The sequence below is a fragment of the Uloborus diversus genome, chromosome 1, assembly GCF_026930045.1.
Source record: "Uloborus diversus isolate 005 chromosome 1, Udiv.v.3.1, whole genome shotgun sequence".
In the NCBI taxonomy this organism is placed as follows: Eukaryota; Metazoa; Arthropoda; class Arachnida; order Araneae; family Uloboridae; genus Uloborus; species Uloborus diversus.
In genome coordinates this window covers 84,536,340-84,562,867 of record NC_072731.1, presented here as the reverse complement: position 1 = coordinate 84,562,867, position 26,528 = coordinate 84,536,340, and the positions used below count along the sequence as shown (strand labels likewise).

Genomic DNA, 26,528 nt, shown 5'->3' with positions numbered 1-26,528 from the left:
AGCAAAAAACCCTCCCTGCATCACAGGCGCCCTCTAGTGGCCGAATTTATTTTTATTAAAAGTAAAAAAATGGAATAAAGGGTACAAAAACTACAATTTATAATTTCAATCATCTTCTTCCTCTTCGTCGTCTTCCGGCTGCTAGTAAATTTCAAACTGGTCTTCATTATCATCTTCAACGACATTTGTCCCAAGTTCTTCCATGATTTCGGGGTCAAAGGTTCCATCTTCGTTAATGTGGCTCTGATATGGTAGAGCATTGAGACAAGCTTGTCCATTACATTGGCCACAAGCTAAAGAACATTGCAAGCCCGCTTTCTTGCATCCGCATCGCAAACCACAACTACTCTTGCAGTTGCAGAAAATTGTATTTAGCAAATCTTCTGGAGCAGGTGGTAAAATTGTCATGATTGGCTCCAGAAAAACGTTTCGCATTGCCCAACCCCATACCTGGGGTTCCAAGTTATTCCCTAACCAAGTTTGAACTCGATAATAAACGTGATAATATACACATTTGAAATGTTGATGAGCAGCTGCACTTGTTGGGGGAATATTTGAAAGCTGCACAGGTTTATTAAGTTTTGTAGACTTGACGTAATGCATATAACGAAGATGATCAAGACTTTTCATAGATTTCTGAGCATTATAGACTACTAATAAAGTTTGAGTTCCACTCTCTAATAATCTCTGGGCCGAACAATTTTCTTCCTCAAATGCTGCAGCTAGTTCATCCAAATTTCTCAGTTTCTCAAAAACTTTTAAAAATGATTTTTTTTTTTTCCCCTTTTTAAATAGCGCAGAAGTTGTGTCACAGCCACTCAATGCGTGCATAAGTAAAATATGTGTTTTGGAATGAGGATAATTAGGCACCGGTTGACCTGAAGTGATCCTTTGACCGCGAGCTCTCCGCCCTCTATCTCGAAAACGGTTCACCGTTTGAAAAAAATTTTTAAACAAAACTTGCAGAGAATTTTGTATTCTACAATATTGATAATAAATACAAATAGCAAAAAACCCATAGGAAATGAGATATTAACAAAAAACGCGCAACAAAATGATTTTTGTTACCTTTGACCATGAAATTTAATAGTTGCGTACACCCTACCATATGTAGGTTTTGTGACAACTTTTTGGGTGTTAATATACAAGTATTTACAGACTTACTATCTCGAATTCCGAGATTCTTACCTAATTTAAGCTTAAATGGCTGGACTACAGCTCAAATATGCAGTGATGTACTGCTAAGTATGCAGATGAAAATAAAAATTTCACAGTTTCACAAATTATTAAAAAGGTTAATAATAATATTGCCTCAGAGCAACAGTAAGACATCTAATCCCAGTAATAATACTAAAATATCCTACTGTTGCTCTAAGGCGGCGATATATAAAAGCGGAATTATTTGGATATGAAATATTAAATTGTATTTAAAAACACTCTAATTAAACTAATCATTGCCACCAAAGTTTAATGAAAGTAAAATTTAGTGCTGGAATATTGGGTTCTACAAGATTTTTTTTACCGCATAAAGTTGAACAACAAAATTAGTCATTAAATATGTGAATTTGCTTTTGCAATGATTTATTTTTTGTTTTACTTGTTTTAAATTAATAATTATACCTTTAATACCGAGATTTAAGACTTGAAATGGAAATGCATTTACTTTTCAGAAAAGACACAATATAGATAAACTATTTTAAATAAAACAATAGTGACCACTACAGTATTAGGTTTAGGATTAAATTTGATATGCACAAAGTAGAGAATTTTAGGTTTGTGCCCAATTTCAGAAATACTGACTTTGTGGCACTTCGGCAGAGTTTGAAAGCAGTTTTTTCTTCTGGATTGGACAATAGCGATGTGAATATTCAGTGGGCAGAGTTTAAGGAAAATCTAGCGAATACGGTTAGGGATCATGTTCCTTTTAGGAGAAAGGGTGTCAACACTAAAATTTGGCCAATGTGGTTCTCCAGGGAAACTAAAGACTCTCTAAATTACAAGCAAGCTGCTTTTCATAGGTTTAGAGAAACAGGTCACAGTGCAGATAGGCTCCAATATTGTAAGGCAAGGCATAAATTTAAGTATTTGGTACAGATTCAGAAAAGAGAGTTGGAGCAAAGACTGGCAGATAACATAAACAGGAATCCCAAGAGGTTTTTTGCATACGCTAATTCGGGGAAAGTTCGAAATAGTCATATTGGGCCACTGGTTGATGAGCACGGAATTTTAATTCAGGACGATAGTGATATTGCTAATGTTCTCAATAACTTTTTTTCGAGTGTTTTTAACGATAACTAGTATCTCAACAGTTGACACCAACAAGACACAAGCTATAGTACAGCTTGAGGACTTTGTATTTTCCAGGGATGACGTTTTACTTCATTTGAAAAAAATTAAAGAGACTAAGGCTCCGGGGCCAGATAATATTTATCCGAAAATTTTAGTTGAATGTGCAGAGGAATTAGCAGATGTAATCGCAAACATTTTCAATGCTTCTTATAATTCGGGGACAGTGCCAGAGGACTGGAAGCTGGCTAACATTACACCGCTCTTCAAGAAAGGGTCTAAAGGGAGTGCGGGAAATTATAGACCTGTGAGTCTAACTTCGGTGGTTTGCAAAATTTTTGAAACATTGATGAAAATTAAGATAGTAAATTTTCTAGAGACTAATAATCTATTGACTAGTTTTCAGTACGGTTTTAGGAAAGGTAAATCTTGTGCAACTAATTTATTACATTTCTATGACAAAGTTACCATGGCTTTGGACAATAAGAAGCCTGTAGATGTTGTTTACATTGATTTTCAAAAAGCTTTCGATAAGGTACCGCTTGTTGCTCTACTTAGCAAATTAGCTGATATAGGAATAGGAGGGAAAACTTTCATTTGGGTAAAAAATTGGCTGACCGGAAGGAAACAAAGAGTAGTTGTAAGGGGAAATTATTCTAACTGGAGTGAGGTCTTATGCGGGGTTCCTCAAGGATCAGTGTTAGGGCCTGTTTTGTTCATTGTCTTTATGAACGATATTCACAAAAATATTTCTGGGAACATGAATTGTTTTGCTGATGATGTCAAAGTTATGGGGACTGTAGAAAATGAAGAACAAGCAAATCAGCTGCAAGAGGATCTAGATCATATTACGGAGTGGGCTGATAAATGGGGTATGGCTGCAGTGGCGTAGCTAGACCCGACTTTCGGGGGGGGGGTTACTTCTTATATATATATATATATATATATATATATATATATATATATATATATATATATATAATCGCTTGGAATTTTTCCCTTTTCTTCTTTTTTTTTCTTTCTCTTTTCTCTCTTTTTCTCTTTTTTTTGAGACTAACTTTTCGGAGGGGGTTTTGTCCCCAAACCCCCCCCCCCTTAGCTACGCCCCTGTATGGCTGTTAATGTTGGGAAATGTCAAGTGCTACATTTAGGGCATGGAAATAAGTGTACAAGTTATTATTTGCAAGGTTCAGTCATTAGTCAGGCAGACAAAGTTACTGATCTGGGGGTCCTAATAAGTCAGGATTTTAAGTTTAGCCAACAGTGCAGCATTGCTAGCAACAAAGCCAATAAGATGCTTGGTTTTATCAATAGATCTATTTCAAATAAATCTAAAGTTCTTCTGCCCTTATATAGAAGTTTGGTAAGACCCCATTTGGAGTATGCTGTTCAGTTTTGGTCTCCTTATCTTAAGAAAGACATTAATGTATTGGAAAGGGTTCAAAGGCGGGCTACAAGGCTAATAAGAGGACTTTCCCACTTAGATTATGATTCCAGGCTTAGAAGGCTAAAAATGTAGTCTTGAGCAAAGAAGAGACCGAGGGGACATGATTCAGCTGTTTAAATTTATTAAAACGAAAGATGTTACGGGGCTAAAGTTTAGCACTGAACACAGGACAAGGGGTCATTGTTTTAGGCTATTTAAATTTCAGGCTAACATGGATATTAGGAAAAATTATTATTTTAGCAGGGTAGTGGAACCTTGGAACAGCTTACCGGAAGAGGTGGTAATGAGTAAAGGAGTAGACAGTTTTAAGAGGGCCATTGATCTTCACTGGGGATTGTAAATTGACTAGGACCAGTCTAGCTGGGCCCAGAGCCTGTTGCTGGTCGTCACATTTGTATTTGTATAAATATTAAAATAAAAATTTTTTGACCAAGTATTGAGTAGTTTGCCAAAGCTTTGGATAGAATTTTCACTGTGAATTTTGTATTCGATATAATGATTTTAAAAAAAATTATATTTGGTGCATCTCTTGCATAAATTATTTGTAGTTTTAACTTAATTTTATGTTGCTAAATCTAAGTAATTCCAGTGCAATATTTTGTTTATGAATAATATTTTAATCTTTTTTTTTTTTTATCCCTCCTATACCAGGCACACCTAGCTGGTCAGAATCCTATGTTGGCCTCAATGCTCGCTCAGACTCCTAAAACACCTCCTTCTGTTCCGACAAGTGTTGCAAGCACAATAATGACGCAATTACCTCAAGAAAGACTCCCAAAAAATCTTGAAAAGAAGCTAGTACACACTCCATACACAACCATTTCTGTTTCTGGCCTATCTACTTCTACTCAGTCATTCTCTCCAATTCTGATTAATTCCTCTATTCAAAAAGACATTGTTACATCTGATTCAAGAGGTCATGTGATGCAACCAACTCTGACTGTTGATCAATCAGGAATCAAGCCTAACTATCCTCAACAGGTTTATATTGATAAAATCCTCAATAATGCTAATGATAGTGCTGTGATAGCTAGGTCTCTTGGCCTAAGTTTTTCAACTATTAACTCTGCGGCTCAGAATTCGGCAACATTTTCACACCAGCTGTCTCAAAATAGTTCAACAGCTACAACTTCTGTTAGTTTGGCTGATATATTAAGTGAAGCAACTCTTGTGGATGTGGGATCTCTTTCAGATACAGTACAAACTAATCAAGCATCAGATCCAGTTTTTGCTGAAATTTTAGAGCAGGTACTTTTCTTTTAAAATTTAAGTTGTGTGTTTCTTTTCTTTAAATTCTCTTTTTAAGTGTTCATCTGTAGCTTTAAGAAAATATTCATGAAATATGTATGGATGATGTAAATGACCATGCCAAAACAATTTAATCGTTACAATGTACGGAAAAACTATTTCAGGTATGAGATGAATAGTTTTTAATAAATGCGTCATTTAGCAGAATTTTTCTCAGCACTCTGCTTCGCAAATTTAAGAAAAATATTTTGCAAGATAAACCAACATTATATTAATCATATAATGTTTGAATAAAGCAGAGTTGAGGTAAAAAAAAATTCCAATGCCGTACTGGTTATGTATAAAAGTAAGTTTGATTATTTAAACTAATATTTTGTGTATTACAAATTAATAACAAGGTACTTCCAGGGTGCATACAGAATCCTGGAATCAATTTCCCTCCATGAAAAATTTTTGTATCCATTGTGCAGATATGCTTTAAAAGCTGCATTAGTGCTTGAGGTTACAACCTTGTGCATCTTGTTAAGCATTCTGAAACTTGGAAATGATTTTAAGTTAGTTAATTAATCAGAGCTAATTTTAATTGGTTTATTTATTCCAAGAAATATTTTGTTTTGTTAATTTTATTTTCGTTTTCTATAAAATTATTAGTTTGTATATATTAGTTAGTTATAATTTGTTAATTTATCTGGTGTGAAAGAAAAATATAATTTAATTCAGTATAATATTTTTTTTCTTTAATAAATCAAATTATTTTTGTTTTTATGAAACCTAAATTAAGTTAGACACTGCACTTCAATGTGTATAATTCCATGTGGGCATAATAATAGAATTATTTTTTAGTATTAGGAGTCTCTGTAACCTATTTTTCACCCAGAAAACCATTGAGAAATTAATTGTAAATGCAATATTTTTGTCATTGTTGGAGTAAAAGTATTTGAACTGTTTTCTAATTTTTATCTCATGTGAAAATAATAAAAATAATATTGCCATGAGCAGGTAAACAGCAGTATCTGAAGAAATGAGTTTTTACGATAGGTGATGAATCACATTTTGGATTCAATAGTAGGGAAATATTAGAATTAGACGTTCCCCCATTGTAAACCAAATAAACAAGCATGTACAATAAATGAAGATAATAGATTACAAATAATAAAAAGAAATGTTTTCAGTTACTACACTTTTAATACAAAGGACTTGGTATACTGTATTTTCCTGCGTATAATCTGTGGCTTATCTGTTAAAAAAGGCAAAATTTATGAGATGCAGATTATACGCTGCCGCGGATTATCTGTGATTATTTTTTTCTTGACACCAACACATTGAACCTCAATATTTACAGTAGGATTCACTGATAGAGAGAGAGAGAGAGATAGAGAACGTATGCCGACTGAATGTTTATTTTACAAAGCTTGCATGTTCTTTCTCGCTGCCTACCTGTATGTTGGTTATTTTACGTTACTTGAATGTTCCTCTTATGCAATTCAGGCCATGTAAAATAAGCAAGAATACAGTGAAATAGGAAGCCGTTTGCATAAGATTAGACCGTTTGCTCAATTGTCGTAACTCTTTGTTTTTCAAGTAATTAGCATACTATAATCAAGATTTCAAGAAGAAATCTTTATATTTTAGATTATATTTCATATTAATTTTGGTTGTGCCTTAATAGTTACCTTTTCATGTTTTTTAGTTGCTGGTATGATAAATTCAAACTTTATTTTTTTACATCGTATTATCCGCGGATTATACACAGCCGCAGATTATACGAAGCTTTTTTTTCCTTCAGAATGATTTTAGGACTTGCGGATTATCGGCCGCCCGCGGATAATACGCAGGAAAGTACGATACGTGACAAAGTATACAGGGTTCGTACGGGTCATGGAAATCCTGGAAAGTCATGGAAAAAAAATAACAGAATTTCAGACCTGGAAAAGTCATGGAAAATTGAAATTTTCATTGAAAGTCATGGAAATTTATTTCAAGTCATGGAAAAATGTCCTGGACAAAGAGAAAGGAACAGTAGCTAAAGGAGCATTAGAAGTCTTGAGTGATTTAACAGTATAGCACATAAAAGCTATTAAAATTGGAAAAGTGAACGATCCAAAAATCAAATCTGAATTTTGAAATCTCATTGCATCCACTTCTGTCGCATCCATTTGCCATTTTTTGCGGTGTGATTTTACTGCCTGGACATCACTTATTTTGAATTTTCTGTTATTTTTAGCACTTCTTATGTTTCATATTCTGTAGTAGCAAAATTTCACGTTCTTAGCTTTGCCACACCCACTAAAAAAAAAAAGCAATTGAATTGCATGCGAGTTCGATTCCATTTTTCGTAAGGACTTTAATATTAAATTTATCAGAGTTTATCTTAATTTGTTGAATGTTTTAGAAAATAAAGACTTTAAGTCAGGCGATAAAATACAGAAAAAGAGGGATTCTAATGCTCTAAAACAGTAGTGCCCAACATACGGCACACAAAACTAATCCATGCAATCCACTGCTATGTTCAATGTTGGGAATTAAACGTGTTCTGGAACTTCTTAACTTATTAATTTATATGGATTTGAAAATATGCAAATTTGTAAATAAAACAAGTATACTTTTGAATCAGAAGATTGATTCATTACTGAATGGTTTTTTAAAAAAAGACCTGGTTTAGAAACATAAAAAAAGAACTAAACTATATGGCTTTACTTCAAAGAACCAAAATACTGTGAAGTTACGTGGATGATTAAAGGCACTATTGACACTAAAGGGTAACTTTTGAAGCAAATTTTTTGAAACTTAGTGATGACTCATTCCACCTTTGTCCCATTCAATGTTATTCTGCCTGTTTTTTAAAAAAAATAACGGACATTTAAGCATTATCATGTTCGCTTCTTCACTGCATTTTTACTTTATTTAAATTTACACGATGAAGACAAATAAGAAGAGTTTAATTTTTTAAGTGTGCACTTATATTTTTTCCATTACGAGTAAGTGCTTCAATGAGGCTGTGGCATTCATATAGACCTTTTGCTAATTCTCATTTCTAAATATTACCAAGTTTGAGATCAAATAGTGCTATTCTCTTCGTGTAACGAAGTCATGAAAATTTTCATTGAAGTCATGAAAAAGTCTTGGAAAAGTCATGGAATTTTTTCATCCAAATAGAGTATGAACCCTGAGTATAGTATTGTAAGAAAATTAGTAAGTAGGTAATTCCTTAATATTTTTTAGACTCCTTGGAATTTTTTTGATAAAGAGTGTATGCACCTTAAATGTAGCTCATCCTTTTTTAAAATTCATTTAGATAGACTAATTTTTGTCTTTATGTTATAAATAGTCTTTCTTTTCAAAGCTTAACTCAAACAGATTTTACGTTACAAAACAAGGGGTAATATCTGAATTTAAATAGCAAAACTTCGTCAAAATACAAAATTTCCAGATTACTAATTTCCATCATTTAAGATTTATGAGAAATAAAAATACGGTAACAATAAATATTATCTTGATAAGTGTATGGAAGTAAATTGGCCATAATAACCATATTGTTTTTACCAGGACTCGACCGATGGCATTTTTTGGCCGATGGGCCGATGCCGATTGTTGGCCAATTGTTCAAAGATGGCCGATTGCCGATTGTTTTCCTCCAAATGGCCAATGCCGATGGCCGATGGCAAAAAAAAAGATCTCACGGAAATAAATTGATAAGATTGTCAGGGATTTAAAGGATTATTTATTCATTTCACTTTACTTCCTTTCTACAAATAAGGACTTCTAATCAAAAAAAAAAATAATTCCGACCTAATTTCTATTTTACGATCACCCAATTTTTCGGCACATCTGTACACGCATATGTTCCAAAGAACATATAAATAACCAAATTATCCATTTTGAACACTTCCTCAATTAATTATCGCAAGTTCTCTTGTGATGTCTTTATACGCGTAAACTTGCGTCACTCTGAAACGTTATGAAATAGTAAGTTGTTAAACTCATACGTACGTAGTATGATCTAAAAGTTCGAGGACAAGCAGTATAAAACCTTACCCTGAATAGTTCACATTACCGAAGCACATCTATCTACAAAATAATCACCTTGAACGACTATGCACTTCTGCCAACGTTCGTATAGCTTTTAGAAGCACACCTGGCAGCCATTTTTCGCAACCTCCTGTAAAGCCTCTTGCGCTGCTGCTTTAACTTCATTGTGTTGAAGAAGGCGACTTTCATATTGAGGATGCACGGTTTGATTGATCAATGCTCTGATAGGACAAACAAATAACATAACGTTTCGTCGGACTTAGCTCCGTGTGACTCTTACCTGTTCCCAGCAAAAAAACATTTGCATGGACGCCGCTTTCTTCCGTCATTAGAAGATAAAGCTGCATCATAGTAGGTTGCGAAAAAGGCTTCCAGGAGTGTTTCCAAAAGTTATATGTACACTGGCAGAAGCACAGTCCCTCAAGGTGACCCTTTGAAGGTGGATGTGCTTCGGTAATGTGAACTATTCTGGGTAAAGTTTTATGCAACTTGTCCCCGAAATTTTGGATCGTACTACCTACAATCTATATAGGATGTAGTTATGCCAGGGTTCGTACGGGTCATGGAAATCCTGGAAAGTCATGGAAAAAAAAATAACAGAATTTCAGACCTGGAAAAGTCATGGAAAATTGAAATTTTCATTGAAAGTCATGGAAATTTATTTCAAGTCATGGAAAAATATCCTGGACAAAGAGAAAGGAACAGTAACTAAAGGAGCATTAGAAATCTTGAGTGATTTAACAGTATAGCACATAAAAGCTATTACAAGTGGAAAATTGAACGATCCAAAAATCAAATCTGAGTTTTGAAATCTCATTGCATCCATTTCTGTCGCAGCCGCTTGTCATTTTTTGCAATGTGATTTTACTGCCTGGACATCATTTATTTTGAATTTTCTGTTATTTTCAACACTTCTTATATTTCATATTCTGTAGTAGCAAAATTTCACATTCTTAGTTTACCACGCTCACTCAAAAAAAGCAATTCAGTTGCATGCGAGTTCGATTCCTTCACTTGTAAGAACTTTATTATTAAATTTTTCAGAGTTTATCTTAATTTGTTGAATGTTTTAGAAAATGTAGATATTAAGTAAGGCGACAGAATACAGAAAAAGAGGAATTCGTATGCTCTAAAACAGTAGTGCCCAACATACGGTACGCAAAACTAATCCATGCGACCCGCTGCTACGTTCAATGTCGGGAATTAAACGTGTTCTGAAATTTCTGTACCTATTAATTTATATGCATTTGAAAATGCAAATTTGTAAACAAAACAAATATACTTTTGAATCAGAAGATTGATTCATTACTGAATGTTTTTTTTTTTTCAAAAAAGATCTGGTTTGGAAACATAAAGAACTAAACTATGTGACTTTACTTTAAAGAACCAAAATACTGTCCAGTTATGTGGATGATTAAAAGCACTGTTGACACTAAAAGGTAACTTTTGAAGCAAATTTATTGAAACTTAATGATGACTCATTCAACCTTTGTCCCATAATGATGACTCATTCAACCTTTGTCCCATTCAACATCATTCTGCCTGTTAAAAAAAAAAAATCATACATTTAAGCATCATCATATTTGCTTCACTGCATTTTTACTTTACTTAAAATTATATTATAAAGACAAATAAGAATAGTTTAGTGTTTTAAGTGTGCACTTATATTTTTTCCACAACGAGTATGCTTCAATGAGGCTGTGGGACGTTTTGCTAATGCTCATTTCCAAATATTACCAAGTTTGAGATTAAATAGTGCTATTCTCTTCGTGTAACGAGGTCATGAAAATTTTCATTGAAGTCATGAAAAAGTCTTGGAAAAGTCATGGAATTTTTTCATCCAAATAGAGTTTGAACCCTGTTATGCTTCTTTTTTTTGACTGTTGTATGATGATACAGGAAGAACAACAGCCAAAAAAAAAAAGAAAGAAAGAAAAGAAAGGGGAAAAAAAGGGAAGAAAAACAAAGACACTGAAACTAACTGATTTGTTTTTTTTAATTGAACATATAACAAAGATTTCAGCAATATTGTAATAATGTATGGATTATGTATACTATACATAGTTAAAAAACTTTAAATTATGTTGTTTAATCATTCAAAAAAAAAATTAAGAATAAAAATATGAAACCGTCAACAAATTACGCAATTAAAGTGGAAAGATTGCACGTAGACATTTTTTAGTCGTGAAATTAAACAAAAAAGGTAACAGATAAATTTAAATCATAATAGGAATATTTTTATACATATTTAAAATTTATGAATTAAAAAATTTGCATTTTTCATAAAAGCTATAACAGTGACATAAATTTTTCTGAAAAAAGAAATAGCCATGAAACGAGTGAGGTTCTTAAAACACTGCTACAATAAACAAACTCGATATTTACTTCAAGTTAATACTAACTGAATACATATACTACTTGATCTGATGTTTGCACACATAATATTGAACAACTTGATTGTTTAAAATCTTTTATGAAGCACTACAAACAAGTTCAAATTAAATTTTTAAATTCGACATTAATTTGCTGACATTTAAAAAATTGCTTAATAGAAAATCCTTGAAACTTTTCTATAACATATTATTAAAAATATGATGAAAACGAAAATAACTCGTTCGTTGATTTTATAAAAATACATGAAAATACTGTCCAACCACGGATTGTATGGAATTTTCAAACGTCCAGATAAGACGAATTTATAAAAATGAGGGGGAAAAGGTAAAAATTTGATGCGCGTAATTCACTAATTTGAATGAGACTCTGTTTCTGCAAGAGCTGACATTGCTAAGAAATAATAGATTCGTCCATTTCTCACTGTAAAATGGATGTTTGTTTTTCCATACAATCCGTGGTCAGACAGTAGTTACTTACAATAGAAAAATTTCGATCACTATAAATGATGCAAAAAAGATGGTGCATTACGAAATAAAGATGAAACAAGAATGAGTAATACGCAAAATGACAGTTCTTGAGCAAAATAAATAATGGCTAAATATTTTAGAAAAGAAATGCTTGAAACGACGAGGGAGGGGCGGAGGGGGGGTCACCCGCTGATTTTGGAGTAACTCACAACATTAAACTTCGTTCCCAACTTCGGCCTCATTTGTTTAGTACAGAACCGCTACCACCAACGCCTCGGAAGAGTTTCTGAGTACACTTCAGCACTTTCGAAGAAAAAATTCAAAAGTCTCTTCGATTTCCGAATTATGTCACCATTCAAAACGTCTTTATCAATTTCTTACATTAATGCTCTAAATTATTCCTAAACAATAGATTAAGTTTGAAAAAAAAAATCTCTAATTTTATGAATGGTGTTAGTTTTAAACAACTCGGAATTGCAACTAGAGTTTAATTTCAGAAATACAGGCAAGGGGGGGGGGCACGCAAATGTTCTAAAAAATTACCGTCGATTCAACGGGAATCTAACAAAATGACACAAAAACCGGCTTCGCCCTCTCATATTTGTTTCCATAGTCTCCAATTCAGAAGTATATACTCTATAACAAAAAAATCGACGCATCAAGAAGCAATCATCCGATTGCTTTGAAATTTTGTATGCATGATTGTTTTGACCAGATGTGCAAATGATTGAAATTTGGTGTCCAATGAATGAATAGTTTGATCTCCAGCCCATCGAAACTGCGCAACCAGCAGATGTATATAAAGAGCAGTTCTTCAACTGTTGATAAAACTTTTGGTTTGATTGCGATTCAGATTACCTTTCAACAACTTAAAAATGCCTCGCCGCATGGTTCGTGCTCATTACGAGCAACTTTCAGAGTTTAAACTAGGTCACATCATTGGAATGAAAGAGGTCGTCGGTCAAATCGGAGAATCGCTCATCATTTGAGTCGAAGCAATGCGGCGATTCGAAGATGCTGGCAAGGATGGGTGGAAAATGGCAGAGTTCAGCGTCAGGATGTTAGCGGTCGATCCAGGGTCACAACAGATCGGGATGACAGAGTGATTGTCCGATCATCTGTCACAGCGCTTTCATCTCTATGAACTATCAGACGTTAAACCCAAACACCAGTATCCATCATAACTATTTACAGACGGTTGGGACAACGAAATCTGCGCTCGCGTCGACCGTTACGCCACCTGCCACTGACGCCTACGCACTGCCGAACCAGATTACAGTGGTGCATGGCTTGATCAGGTTGGAATGGTGCCGACTGGGGATGTATAGTCTTTAGCAACGAATCCCGCTTCAAACTGTGTCCTGACGATCATCGAAGACGTGTTTGGAGACACTCAGAGTAGAGGAGGGATCCTGGTTTCACTTTTGCAAGCCACACTGGCCCTGGTCTGGGGTGCTATTTTCTTTGATAACTGGACCCCTTTGGTCGTAATTAGAGGTACACTTACTGCACAGTGGTACGTCGACGACATCCTAAAACCTGTTTTGTTGCCGTTCCTTTTGCAGTACCCTCGGCAGGTTTTCAGCGGGACAATGCGAGATAACATACGGCATATGTTGCTATGAACTGTCTACAAGCTTGTCAAACTCTTCCGTATCCTGCCAGATCGTCAGATATCTCTCCCATCGAGCATGTCTGTGATATGATGGGATGACGATTGCATCTGGCAAGGAATGTTGATAACTTCTTCCGACAATTGGAGCGAATTTGACCGGAAATATCACAGGACAACCTCCGGGAGCTTTATCGGTGTTTCCCACATTGTGCTTCAGCTTGTATTTAGGCTAGAGGCGGGTCAATACCTTATTGTACTTGTTACTGTAACTCTGACATAAATTATTCAATTGTTCTAAGAATTTAATCATTTACTATTGTGTGCATTGTCTTCCTATCCACCAATTTCGATCGGATCACTCCTTCTTGGTGCGTCAATTTTTTTTTTTGTTATAGAGTGTATCACCAAAAGTTTGTATTAAATTTGTATTAGTTTTGTATTGAAATAAGTAACTAATAGCCACAAAAAAATGAGTAAATAGGCTTTTTAGAACACCCGATCGAAAACAAAAAGGGAAGTGCACAACTGGAACTTACGCACACCCCACATGCGAAATTTTAACATTCTACAGCTTACCATTTTTGAGTTATGACTTATGAGAGATACATACGTACATCCGGCCGCAAGAAACAATGCAGTGATTAACTTGTTTGGTACCTGAATGCAGTATTAAAAACTCTTTCAGGCGTGACTAAAATAGAAATTCATACTGAAGTTCAAGTAAACAATTTTATATGAAAACAATACCTCCCTTTACTTTGTATTAAAAAGTAAAACAGCAAAAGGTCTTTTTTTTTTCAAAAACATCGCCCAATTCCACCGGCTTTTCAATGTTAAAAACATCGATTCAACATCGAAACAACAAAATGCCGATGGGCCGATGTTTCCTGCAAGTTAGCATCGATCGCCGATGCCGATGGCTAAATTGTTGAACCATCGGCCAGGGCGATGTATCGGTCGAGTCCTAGTTTTTACCACACCCCAATACCATTTATTATTATTTTTATTGATAAGCTTTGTGTTATCTAATCTAGAAAATTACCAGTCCTAATATGACGGGTGCAAATTTCTTCTCCATTTCCATTCCATATCATTTGTAGACACAAGAAACCGAATGAGTAGGGTCCTGGTCTCAGTTTGTGATTGAAAAACGTAATTTGAATTGAAGAAATCAAAATTCAATGAATGGCTGCATGCTGGAGATTTTTTTTGGTGAGTTAGTAATTCAGGGTTTATACATTCTTTACAAACTCCTTATTAACTCTTGCTTTTTGAGAAAAAATAAGTGTCCTTAAAACTCCTTAATTTTGCTATTATCTCCTTACGTACATATTTTTTATTCTACATGGCCTTAAAGATTTTCTTCTCTCACTAATCCGATACAAGTGAATAGGTTATACTGAATTTTACCAGAATTTCGGTATTTTTTCGTTGGTTAATACCAGAAATCCCATTTTTCCATTAGAATCTTCTCTTCCCCACACTCAAATTCTTTTTCCTTACTCTAAATTTTTAATGATTATGTCGATAATTTTTTTCATATACATCTTGTAGACTTATTAAAGTACCATTCTAAAATTTTTTGCTTAAATACATTTATTTGCCGTTTTTAGACTTTAGATGCTTTCATTTTGATTAAAGCAATCTTTTAGATTCCGATATGAGAATCGAATTTTTCTGATTTTTGATGTTTATTATGCTTTTTTAGAGGAGAAATAAATAAAATTTCTTTTTATTCCTATAAGAATCACGAAGTTAAAACTTTCAAACGAAATTCTGTGTTCTTTATGAGATTCAAAAAGTTAAAATCTACATCGCTGGTTTAATTTGCAAAGCTCCCAAATGGTCCACTTTTCCTGCCAAAGTCTGTTTTAAGGGTCAAGTCCGCTTTCGACCGCTTTTTAACATTTTGTTCATTTTAATCCATTTCGATACTGCTTTTACTCAAAAATCAGATTTTAAATGTTTTTATTGTGTTAAAAGATAGTGTGTGCTGATGTTTGTTACGCCCAAACACTCTCCGCAGCGCCTTGTTTCCACTCCCCCCTCCCCTGTCTTTCCCGTATTATTTCTATTTCGCTTCAGATTGATGTCATTACTCCTCCTTCAACCACTGCAGCATGGAAATCTAACAAATGGAAATTTTTTGGGGGAGGAGTTCATGACGTCTTTGTATGCCCTTGAAAAACTTCGGAAAAGTGCTTGAAAAAAAATTTCTTTTTCAAGGGGAGAAAAATTTGAAAGTTTTCTTTAGTGCTTAAAATCGGTGGGAAATCATTGAATTGTGCTTAAATATTTTTCAAGAACATTTCATCAGTGCATTTTCTGAACTTGAGTTTGATATGCAGCATCGCAAAAAATAGCTTCCTGTGTTTGTGAGTTCAATCTTTCTGCATCTTGTTAACATTTTGATATTTTTAACAATTAGAAGTTATTTCAACATACATTACCTTAGAGTAGCTTATTTAGTGTTTAATTTCAAATAGATAATAAACTTTCTTATTTTTGGAGCCATGGCAACATTGCACTTATTTGGACTTCGCGGAAAATTCCTTGTCGTAATTGAGGTTTCAATCTTTTAGCATCTTTTAAATATTTTGACATTTTGGGCGATCGGAAGTTATTTTTCCATTCACCACCATAGATTAGCTTATTTTTTGCTTAATATTTATAGATTAAAAACTTTCTTATTTTTAGAACATGGCAGCATTGCACTTACTCGAAAAATTGCTTCTTGTGTTTGAGATTTCAATCTCTTTGCATCTTGTAATTATTTTAATATTTTGGGCAATCAAATGTTATTTTCACATCTGCTATCTGAAATTAGCATATTTTATGTTTAATTTAGTAAATAATAAAAATACATTTTTGAAAAACATGCCAACAGCGATCTTACTTCTCGAAAATATAATTCTCGTGTTGGAGATGTCGATACGTTTTGCATCTTGGAATTATGGAAGCTATTTTGACATGTGCTACCTCAGGTTATTTTATTAATTTTATTTTTAAAAAACTAAAACCTAAATTGATTTTGTATTTTTTTGTATCCTTATTTGTTATTGAAAACACTCATAGTAATGAGTATTTTCAATTTGAAAGTATAGCTCTATGAATCTGAACTTGCACATTAATTGGTTACATTAATTTTTTCAGTAAATTAGGCTCAAACTTACATTCAGTATTTATCACTTAAGTAGCATTTGCATATTTTTGGATGTGGGGATTTGAATTAAATATTTTCATTACAAGATATTTTACAATACCTCAGTGGCAGAACAACCAATACATAGGTATGAAGGAACAATTTGGATACTTATCATACTAATAAATGATTTGCAAACCTCTAGTATTTTTGAGCTTAGGCAGTAGCGTAGCTCGAAATTACCTCCTGGTTTGGATGTTTGGTCATAAAATCCCATATGTTAAACTACCATATTGGGGTTGAAAATATGTGTTAAAAAACAAAGGCTCTGGGGGCGGGGGGGGGGGGGAGGGGTACGTCTTCAAGGCATCAACTATATATTCTTGTCTTGCAGTACCTCATATCAAAATTAATTCTGTTTAAACTGGTTACGTGAAAATTTTTGTAAATGACTATGTGCTAAGATGTTTACTTTAAAAACTGTATCTAAAAGTTCTTAACTAGGTATGCACTGATTCATTGATCACTTAACTGATTAATTATAATCAGCTAGTTTTCAATTGTTAATTAGTGGAAAATTTACTTTTCAGTTAAAATCACGCTGTAAGATTGTTAGTTACATGCTAGCTTGTTACTCTCCCCCCCCCCCCTCATCCAAATATTTGTAAATAATATAATTCCATGGATGAAAAGTTCAGCTGTAAAGAAGCTGATAAGGAATTGTGTCATGAACAATCATTATTATAGTTAATTAACGAATTATCTTCATGGATTTAGTAGCAGGCAGCTAATTTGCCTTTTGGTGCTTCCCTATGTCTAACTATGAATAGTACTCACAAGGTTTTTTTTTAATCCTAACTGGTCCTCTTCAGTCAACTTTTTGATTGAAATTGGTCCTCTTTTACCCTTTTCTATGGCTAAAATGTGTTGGGAGCTCTGAATTTATCTTTTGCTTCAATTATGTCGATTGTTATTAAAATATTTTGCTATTTCACAAAATGGAGACTCAAAAAATAAAACCTGGATTGACCCCTGATATTACTGTGTGACGTGTGACTTTGATTTCAGCGTAGCACATGGAAAGGTAGTGCGCATGTTTTAACTACTTATAAAACTTTTAAGTTCAGCTTTTACTGCATCGCATGGTGCAAGCAAGACCTTCCGTCTCAGGACGGATTTCCGTCTTGGACAAATTTCCGAGACGGAGCTCGGGACGGGAAGAAGATCGATGACTTTCTTTCAGTTTTTACTTAAAAGAGAAAAATTGAGTGCTTGAAAAATATGCTTTAATTACTGGGCCGTTCCATAACCACGAATTTACATTGACATTCTCTTGGTTTTCCGCCATTCGCTTGTTTTGTTTGCAACATGCTTTTGGAGGAGTGGCTTTTCGACTCGCTCCGTTTGACTTTTTTAGGTATAGCCCTGTTATTTCCAACTCACTGCATTGCAGACCGAGGAGTTGCTCACTATTCTCCCTGATTTTTCGAAATAATCGACTCTAATTGAAAATTTAGCCTTTTCTCATGCTATTCTCAATCATTCTTTCGTTTTTTTCATTTGCGGGGTTTTTTTTGTAAACTTTACACGCATAAATGAAAATTATGTACGCTCTTAAAATGTCTTAGAGTTAAATCTGAATCACCGATTGAAAGTGATTGCTGACAAGATGAAATGTTTTCGCCACAGCAAAGGGCGTCCACATACCAGTTAAAACGGAAACTATCAGGGCTTTTGAATATTTCAATGAAAACGGAAATTTTGGAAATAATCGAGGGGAAATTTCAAGCTGGTTGGAAACACCGATGGGCAACTGTTCTTGCATTTTTGACAAAGACTTAAGGAATCACTAAATTCCAATGTCATTGAATCTAACACTCGCTAGAATGGAAATATTGGAGGGGGGGAAGGAAAGGAGAAAAATAACGGCAGCACGAATTTGCGAAAAAACGCTGCTCTTGCAAAGAGGGTAATCAGTTCGCAAATTAACCCACGATAGGTCTTAAAATGTTGATATCTTGGATAATCTGGGGGGGGGGGTGTTACTCAAGGGTTAAAGTATAAAATATCGAAAAACTGAATTGAAAGCCATTTTTGAAGCTAGGAGTGGTTTGATATTTCTCCTCTGCAAACCCTTAAAAATTTTAAAGTCAAAGTTTTAAGCTGTCTTTAATGATGTAAACGGGAGGAGGGGAGGTTGTTGGATGGGAAGGTATGATTAAAACTAACTCTTGCCCAAACAATGTAATACATTTAGCAGAGTGAAATTTGAGTTCGTGAATCAGTATAATTGAAGACAAATAGCTCATTAAACATCAATTAATTTATTAAAAGATAAAAACAAAGTATATGGCTTTAACAAAAAGTAAATAAGAATAAGTATACCATTATTGCAAATACCCCGTTGACCTAGACTAATAAGTAATTATCAATTGACCCGACTATCGTTCATGAGGAACGAAATCTTCAATGGACAAACGTCATACTACTTCAATTAAACATAAAAGGCTAACAGCCTGAGCTTGCGGAACAAACAGCAAATTGGCTTGCCTGACATGAGCCAACGCGTCTAGGCTGTGCGAGAAGTGAGAGAGAGATCAACTGATAACAGCTTTGCTTATATTCAGAATCTCATTAGCACATCTTCACTTCAATGCTACCTGATCGTGATCTTCAGTGGCCAAGCCCAAAGCGTATGCACGTGACGTCACTTGTTCTAGAAGGATCGACGTCAAAGTAGTCACGTAGTAATGGGCAACGCCCACTACACGTGCCGTTCTCTATTCCAAGACTAGTTACGTCACGGATTCTAGCGTTCGTTAGGGAACAATGATATGAAACCTGCAAATATCTAAATGTTATCTAACATGATAAATAATGATGATAAACCTTCACTTAGATTGACATACTATGTCTATCAGAGGTTTTAAAAAAATCAAAAATTGGAGTCTTAAAAACACTAATTTAGGCAATCTTTGGTGAATTTATGATAGATGGTTTTGGTGTTTTAAAATGAAAATGTTTTGTAGCTGATGTATTAAAAACTATTTGAGGTTATAATTAAATGGACTTGAGTGAAATGGCATTTGGGGCCCTCTCCCGAAAAGTGTTTGTAATTGAAGTCTTAAAACTTTTAGGCTGTCTTTGGCAATATCAAGAGGGAGGGAAGAGGCTCTCTTTAGGCGAAATTCCGACACTGGAGTCTTAAAAGAGAAACTTTAGACCGTCTTGGGGTTCGGTGTTCCCCTTTCCCAAAAAATATTCAATGCTGAAGCATTCAGAACTCAGTTTTAGGTAATCTTAAAAAGACTTAAGAGGGAATTCAAAGGCTTTTTCTCAATAAGTTTTAGAATTTAAATTCTTAAATCTTCGGTGATGAAAAGGGGAAACAGCAAATTTAAGTCAAATTTAGTTAACTTAGGGGAAGGAGTTCGGGGGGGGGGTCTCTCTCCCCGAAAATTTCTCCATGCTGAAGTATTGAAATGCTATTTTGGCTATTTTTGAGTGAGTTAAGAGTTAGGGAATTCAGGGGTCTTTCTCAAAACTTTTTCGAAATTGTAGTCTTAAAACTTTGGGTTGTCTTTGCCGATGTGTGAAGGAGAGTTGCTCTCTCAATAGAAAAATAAATCTTAAACAAAAACTTACACTGCGTTTAGTAAACACAATGAGGGGATGGGGGGGTATTCCGCACCCCAGCCCGAAATATTTTCATTTCTGAAATTTTAAGAGCTTTTAGTTTGGGCTATCTTTGGATGACTTAAGTCATGTTTATCTACAAAATAATCTCTCCCTGTACATTCTTTCAGCAGCTATGCCTGTTCCTTGTGCAGCTCCATACATTAAATGCATATCTGCTATGTCTGCATTGGTAAAACGATCCATGCTGCTCGAGATCCGTGCGGTAATTGATGAATCCACCTAATGAAGCACTTTTATACACCTCGGTAATCTGCACTCCCTACCGGCTGAGTTTTTAGATGGGGCGCAATGTACTGCGTTAGTGCCATCTACAACATACAACAACTATATGATCTTGGACGGGTGCGGTTCTAAACATGGATAAGACAGGCATTTTTATTGATTTATTACTTTGTGATTTTAGTTGAAAGTGAGGGATTATTCTTATGGAAATCGATTGATTTAGTTATTTTTTCTTCATTTCTCCAAGAGTTTACGTTTTTAACCTCTTGTATACTAACTTTTTTTAGGCAAATGATTGTAATTTTGGTATCAAAATTTAAGTTAGAAGATAAACTTACTGAAACATTCATCGGAGTTTCAAAAAAAGTAATAAAAATTACTTTATATTGTTTCAAAGTCTAAAGCACCCTCTGTCGGCATTTGCTGAACTTTGTCTTTCAAATTTATTTTAAAGAAAATACTAATATGAAGAATTATTTTAGTGAAAACCGCAATCGAATTTACCTTTTTTTTTCTGTTTTTATCATCATTTGAATTTTGGGACTCTAAACTTTGATGGTCCCTAGTTTCTTCGGAAGACGTTTGGCGCCCTTGGTTTCATATTGACTATTGTTCGTTTTGATGTTCACTACCTACCTTTTCATTTTTGACAGATAGTTTAGGACAGTACTTCCCAACCTGAGGGCGATCACCCCCGAAGGGGCAATCAAACTGTTCTAGGGGGCGATAAATTTCTGGGGAACGACCGGTATTCGGATACCTGGTAATGGGAAATTCTCGACCTTTCAAAAACTATATTTATTGAAACAAATCGGTACACAATTCAGAAATATCTTTCAGAATACCTATTTTGTGTAATACCGAACCAAGCATATGGCACGTCAAATCAAAGAAAGTCGTTCCCAGAAAATAAGGCATGTATGATTAACAGCTCAATAAATCTGTTCGGATAAAAAAAAAATCCCAAAACCGAAAAATAATATCTTTTATTTTATTGCCGTTTTCACGAGGGAAAAAAAATCCGTTGGTGCCAGCATATATTCAACGCCTGAAAAGTGGATGGATATGTGTAGGAATGGATTTTTGCATTTACTTATCAGTTGTCGTTCAGAATCTTGCAATCAGCGCATAAACCTCCTTACGTAGTTTCTATTGTTTGATTTAATTTAGTGAATTTCTGTTTAATTGTGCATGTTTCGTAGTGTGGAAGTTCGATATGAATTCCAAAAAGAAGTGCCGGCAATATTCAGCAGAGTAGTAAAATTTGGTTTTGTCACGTCACCGCAAAATGTGCAGTTCCGCCTTGTCTTTTGTGCGATAAAATTTTTTCTAGCAATGAAGCGATGTAGCTGTTGCGAATGAAACAGCATTTGTCAAGAGTACATGGTGACAAAGTAAATGAACCTCTTAGTTATTTTCAAGACCTCAAAACAGAAGCGGATAAATGGCCAAAGGTGAGTGAATTACTTAGAAGACAAGTAACAGATCTTGACAAAGGGCTTCTTACGAAGTTTTTTTTTTTTTTTTTTGATAGCAAAATGTGGTAAGCCTCATATGATTGGCGAATCTCTTATTCTACCGGCTGCCAAAAAATTAGTTGAAATTTTGCTTGGTGAGGGCTCCAGTAAAAAGATAAGTCAATCTCTCCCCCTGAGTAACAACACAGTTTCCAGGAGAATAGATGAAATGGCTGCTGACGTTGAGTGCAAACTCATAAATGTAATGTAAACTCATAAATGTCAAAACAAAGTAAATTTGCACTACAAATTGATGAATCAACTGTGACAGATAACAGAGCTATTTTATTAGCTTACGTGAGGTTTATTTATTAATGAGCTGAAAGAGATAACTGAGGAAATGTCGTTCGCAGGGTTGGCAAGTTTCTGCCAAGGTGGTTAAAACCGGCATGGCAAAAACCCCTTTCTGCCACATTTGTGGCAGAAACTGGCAAAAACTCAAAAAATAACGTAAAATAAATCTTTGATACCCAAAAGGAATTTATTACGGAAAAATAATGAAATGTTAGCCAAAGCACAATTTAATTACAATATCAATAAAAATCATACATTATGTTTTTTGCACTCTGCAGCTGTCTCTAAGAAAAGGTGGATTGAAAATATAAATGATTTCTTAATTTAATATGAATAGAGGAGAAATAACAGAAGACTCTCGCAACAGAAGAACTAGATGGCAATGCCATCAAAGAGCCAGCAAAGATTTTTGAAACTTTCATCAATTGTATATATTTTTTAAACTGGTCCACTATATAGTAACTGGGGTGGTTTTTAAATTTGACTGGAAAAATAAGTTTTGGGAAATAGGGTCAATTTGTTTTGTAAAGCTGTGATATTAGGTATAAAATCGAGGTTACTATGGGCAGTAAAATTCTGGCTTTTTCTTCTTGAACACATGATAATTTTAATTCCAAGCATTTTAAATGACGCATATATATAAGCTAGCAAATGACAATCAGTAACTGCCTGTTTAAATCTGTATGTCACTTCTTTTTCTTAAGTGCCCTTAAGATTCTCATCCTTTAGATTAATACAAATGTTACAAGCATCTGCATTTGAACAGTTCTCTTTCTGATCAAACTAAATCAAGGGCAATGAATTTTATTTTTTACAATGATGGAATAGAATTACATTTTTTAGTTTACTTAAACAAATATCATTTTGTAATTACTTGAATTAATAAAGATGCTTTTTAATTTTTGCCAGTTTCTGCCGGTTATAACCGGTTTCTGCCACCGGCAGGGCAGAAATCAGTTTCTGCCGGCAAAAAGCCAACCCTGGTCGTTCGCCAGATCTTTGATTACTGATACAAAGGGATCTTCGATTTTTGAAGTGGTGAAGGATTATTTTGAAGAAAAAGAAATTCCATTGACAAATGTAAGTGCTTGCGCAACAGATGGTGCCCCTGCCATGGCGGATCGTCATATTGGATTTCTTGCACACCTTAAAAAAGAAGTGCCAGAAGTGATTACCATCCTTTGTGTCATTCGTTGTCAACACTTGGCTGCAAAAAAATTGAGTGGTGTTTACAATTAGTCATTACTGGTATTAGCAAGATCAAAGCTAATTCTCTCAACGATCGCCTGTTTCGAGAGCTTTGCCATGAAAATGATGAAAAATTCGAACGCTTGCTTTTACATACTTCTGTGAGATGGCTTTCTAAAGGAAACTGTTTGCGCTATTTCTTTGAATTATTCGACTCTGTAGCTGAGTTTCTCGACTTGCATGATCCTGCTTTAAATGAGAATTTGAAACAGTGCAAATTGGAACTTGCATATCTCACAGGTATTTTTGAAAAAATGAACGAAGTCAACATTAAGCTTCAAGGAAACAAGATGAACCTCATCAAGGCCAAAAGCATAATTTCAGCATTCATTGCCAAATTCGAAATCCACAAGGCAAATATTGGTTGTAAAGAATTTATCCTGTTTCCGACTCTAAAAAAAAGTTTAATCGTGGATGATGAACTTCCTGAAGAATTTTTTTTTTTATTGAACACCTTGATCAGTTAAAAAAGAACATGGAACCAAGGTTTTCAGATTTGATCAACTTATAAATCCCTGACTGGATTCTAGACCCATTTAGTTTTGAAGATGTGGATGAACTGGAAAACACTTTGCAAACAGAGTTTATGGATTTGAAATTTGATTGTGAATCAAAAATTACTTTCAAGCAATATGGTTATGAATTTGCCTGGGTGAAGCTTATGGGTACTTACCCACAACTTTGGAAAAAAGTTGAACAACTCCTCATCTCATTCCCCTCAACATATTTAGTTGAGAGAGGATTTAGCTCTGTAGTGCAACTTCTCACGAAGCAAAGAAATAGATTGGACATCTGCCTCAAAGGGGACCTCAGATTAAATCTCACTAATATAAAGCCAGACATCAAAGCTTTAGTGGAGTTCCATCAAGCACAAGGCAGCCATTAAAAAAGGTAAAAAAGAATAAATCTTAACAGTTAAAAGTTTCAATTTTTTCTGGATTTCAATTTTTAAAAAAAGCATGTTACTGAAAAATGTAGTATTCTGATTTTTGCTAAGTATGTAAATGACGTTGGTTAATTGAAGCGCTTCAAATTACATTTTTTCTTTTTTTTTGGGGGGGGGAGGGTTAAAAGAATAAAAAATTCAGTTTTAAAGCTAATTATTGCTTTATCATGCGCTTTTTGAAGCTTTAAACTAAAATTAGGCGTTCAGTAACATTAATCTTCACTAAAATCAGCACCATCTGATTTGTGTTTTTAAGAGAAGAACATGGGGGGGGGGGCGATAGGTGTAATTAAACTTCCAAAAGGGGTGATGGACCAAAAAAGGTTAGGAACCACTGGTTTAGGACCACCCTGTATGTAGTATACCCTATGGGAACACCACTAGTGCTTGTACGGAAACAACTGCTATCATAAACTACTTAGCAGGGAACACTGCTCAAGAGCTATCATAAAATTTACAACATAATAAATATGTATTTGAATTTTTTTCTTGAATGAAAGTGGAAACCCTTTAAAAGTCATGTACAAAATGCAATGCAAAAATTTAATAGCGCAAAATGCTGTAACTTCATTGTAACATGTGTTTTGCTTATGAAAATGTGTTTTAAAATTCCAAACTTGATTATATGAAGGTTCTTAATTTGGATTCAAATTAACTGATTTGTTAATAAAGACATTTGAAAGTAGAATGAGAGTCTTTTTGTTGAAATTTAATTCATTGCATATTCTAAGTATTATTACTGTTGCTGCTCTTTTCAAAACAAACCAATTATTTATGGGGGTTTTTTAATTATTATTTTGACTTTGTAAAACTAGAAAGAATCTTCAGCAAGCAACTTATGTTTAGAGATTGATTATGGACAGTCAAGAACTAGATTAATAATACAATTATTTTAAGAAAGATTTGTGTACACCTACAAAAAATTTCTTCTAATTTTTTTTATTTTTAAAGAAGAACGCCTTAATGTGATACAAATTAGTTTTATGCTCTTTTTGTAAAACTGATTTTGTGTGTATTTTTAGACTTATTTATGCTTATGTATTGAACTTATGTAAGGTAGTAGTGTTATTACATGTTTTTAATTGAATAGTAGTATTGCATTTTGAAAAAAAAAAAAAAAAAAACATACTTGCTAGCCTGGTTATACAAATTCCTGTATATCTTTTTTTTTTTTTTTTTTCAAAACGTTCCTATATTTCAAAAAATTCCTATATTTTTGTTGGCAAGTGTCACTTTTATCCCTGACTCTAATACAACTTTTCATAGTATAAAAAAATGTCTTAGTTTGCAGATTGTTGAATATTTAAATTTGTTAACTTTTTGCACTCCAAATATTCAAGTATTCGGCTGAACAGACTATAGTCCAGTTGCATACTTAAGGTAAAATACACTCCGTGGGAAATTTCGTGAGGAAATTATGAGACCAATTCTAATACATTCCTTATGGCCTATATAACTATGCCTCACCGGGTGTTTTGTTTGAATTCGTGTCAGACGGCCTGTGTGACGTCATTAATCCAAGATGGCGGCTGCACTAGATATTGATGAAAATTCACTGTTTTAACACATTTTTGAAGCCTATTATATTTTTTTTCAACTTGTATTACATATTTAATATTTTAGTACGATTACTTTTCAAATTTAAAAACAAATTGTTCACATAAAATAAGTTTTTTTTTTTTTTTTTTTGTTATTTGTGATTTTCGATTCAGATTCTATGAACTTTTTTAGTTACCAATATCTGCTAAAAAATATTTTGAAAAGCTTGTACGATAAAATAAAATTTATTATTCCATAAAAACATGTAAAATTATTTGCATACACGTGTTTTGGGGTTATAAGAGACTTTTTTTTTTAATATAGAAAAATTTACAACTTCCGTTACTTAATATCGGAAACAATGACAATTTTATTACTTACATTTTATGTACTCTAAAAAATGAGTAAAATATTTAAACTCTGATTTTAGTTAAA

General features: G+C 34.0%; 1 protein-coding gene across 1 annotated transcript in view; it reads left to right on the top strand.

Moving 5' to 3' along the window:
• The window catches only part of LOC129230774 (mucin-17-like), a 506,717-nt gene that overhangs the window by 324,872 nt on the left and 155,317 nt on the right, over positions 1–26,528 (top strand). Inside the window, exon 15 of the mRNA XM_054865195.1 lies at positions 4,385–4,981. Coding sequence (XP_054721170.1) covers positions 4,385–4,981 — 597 coding nt within the window. The remainder of the gene's footprint in view (positions 1–4,384; positions 4,982–26,528) is intronic.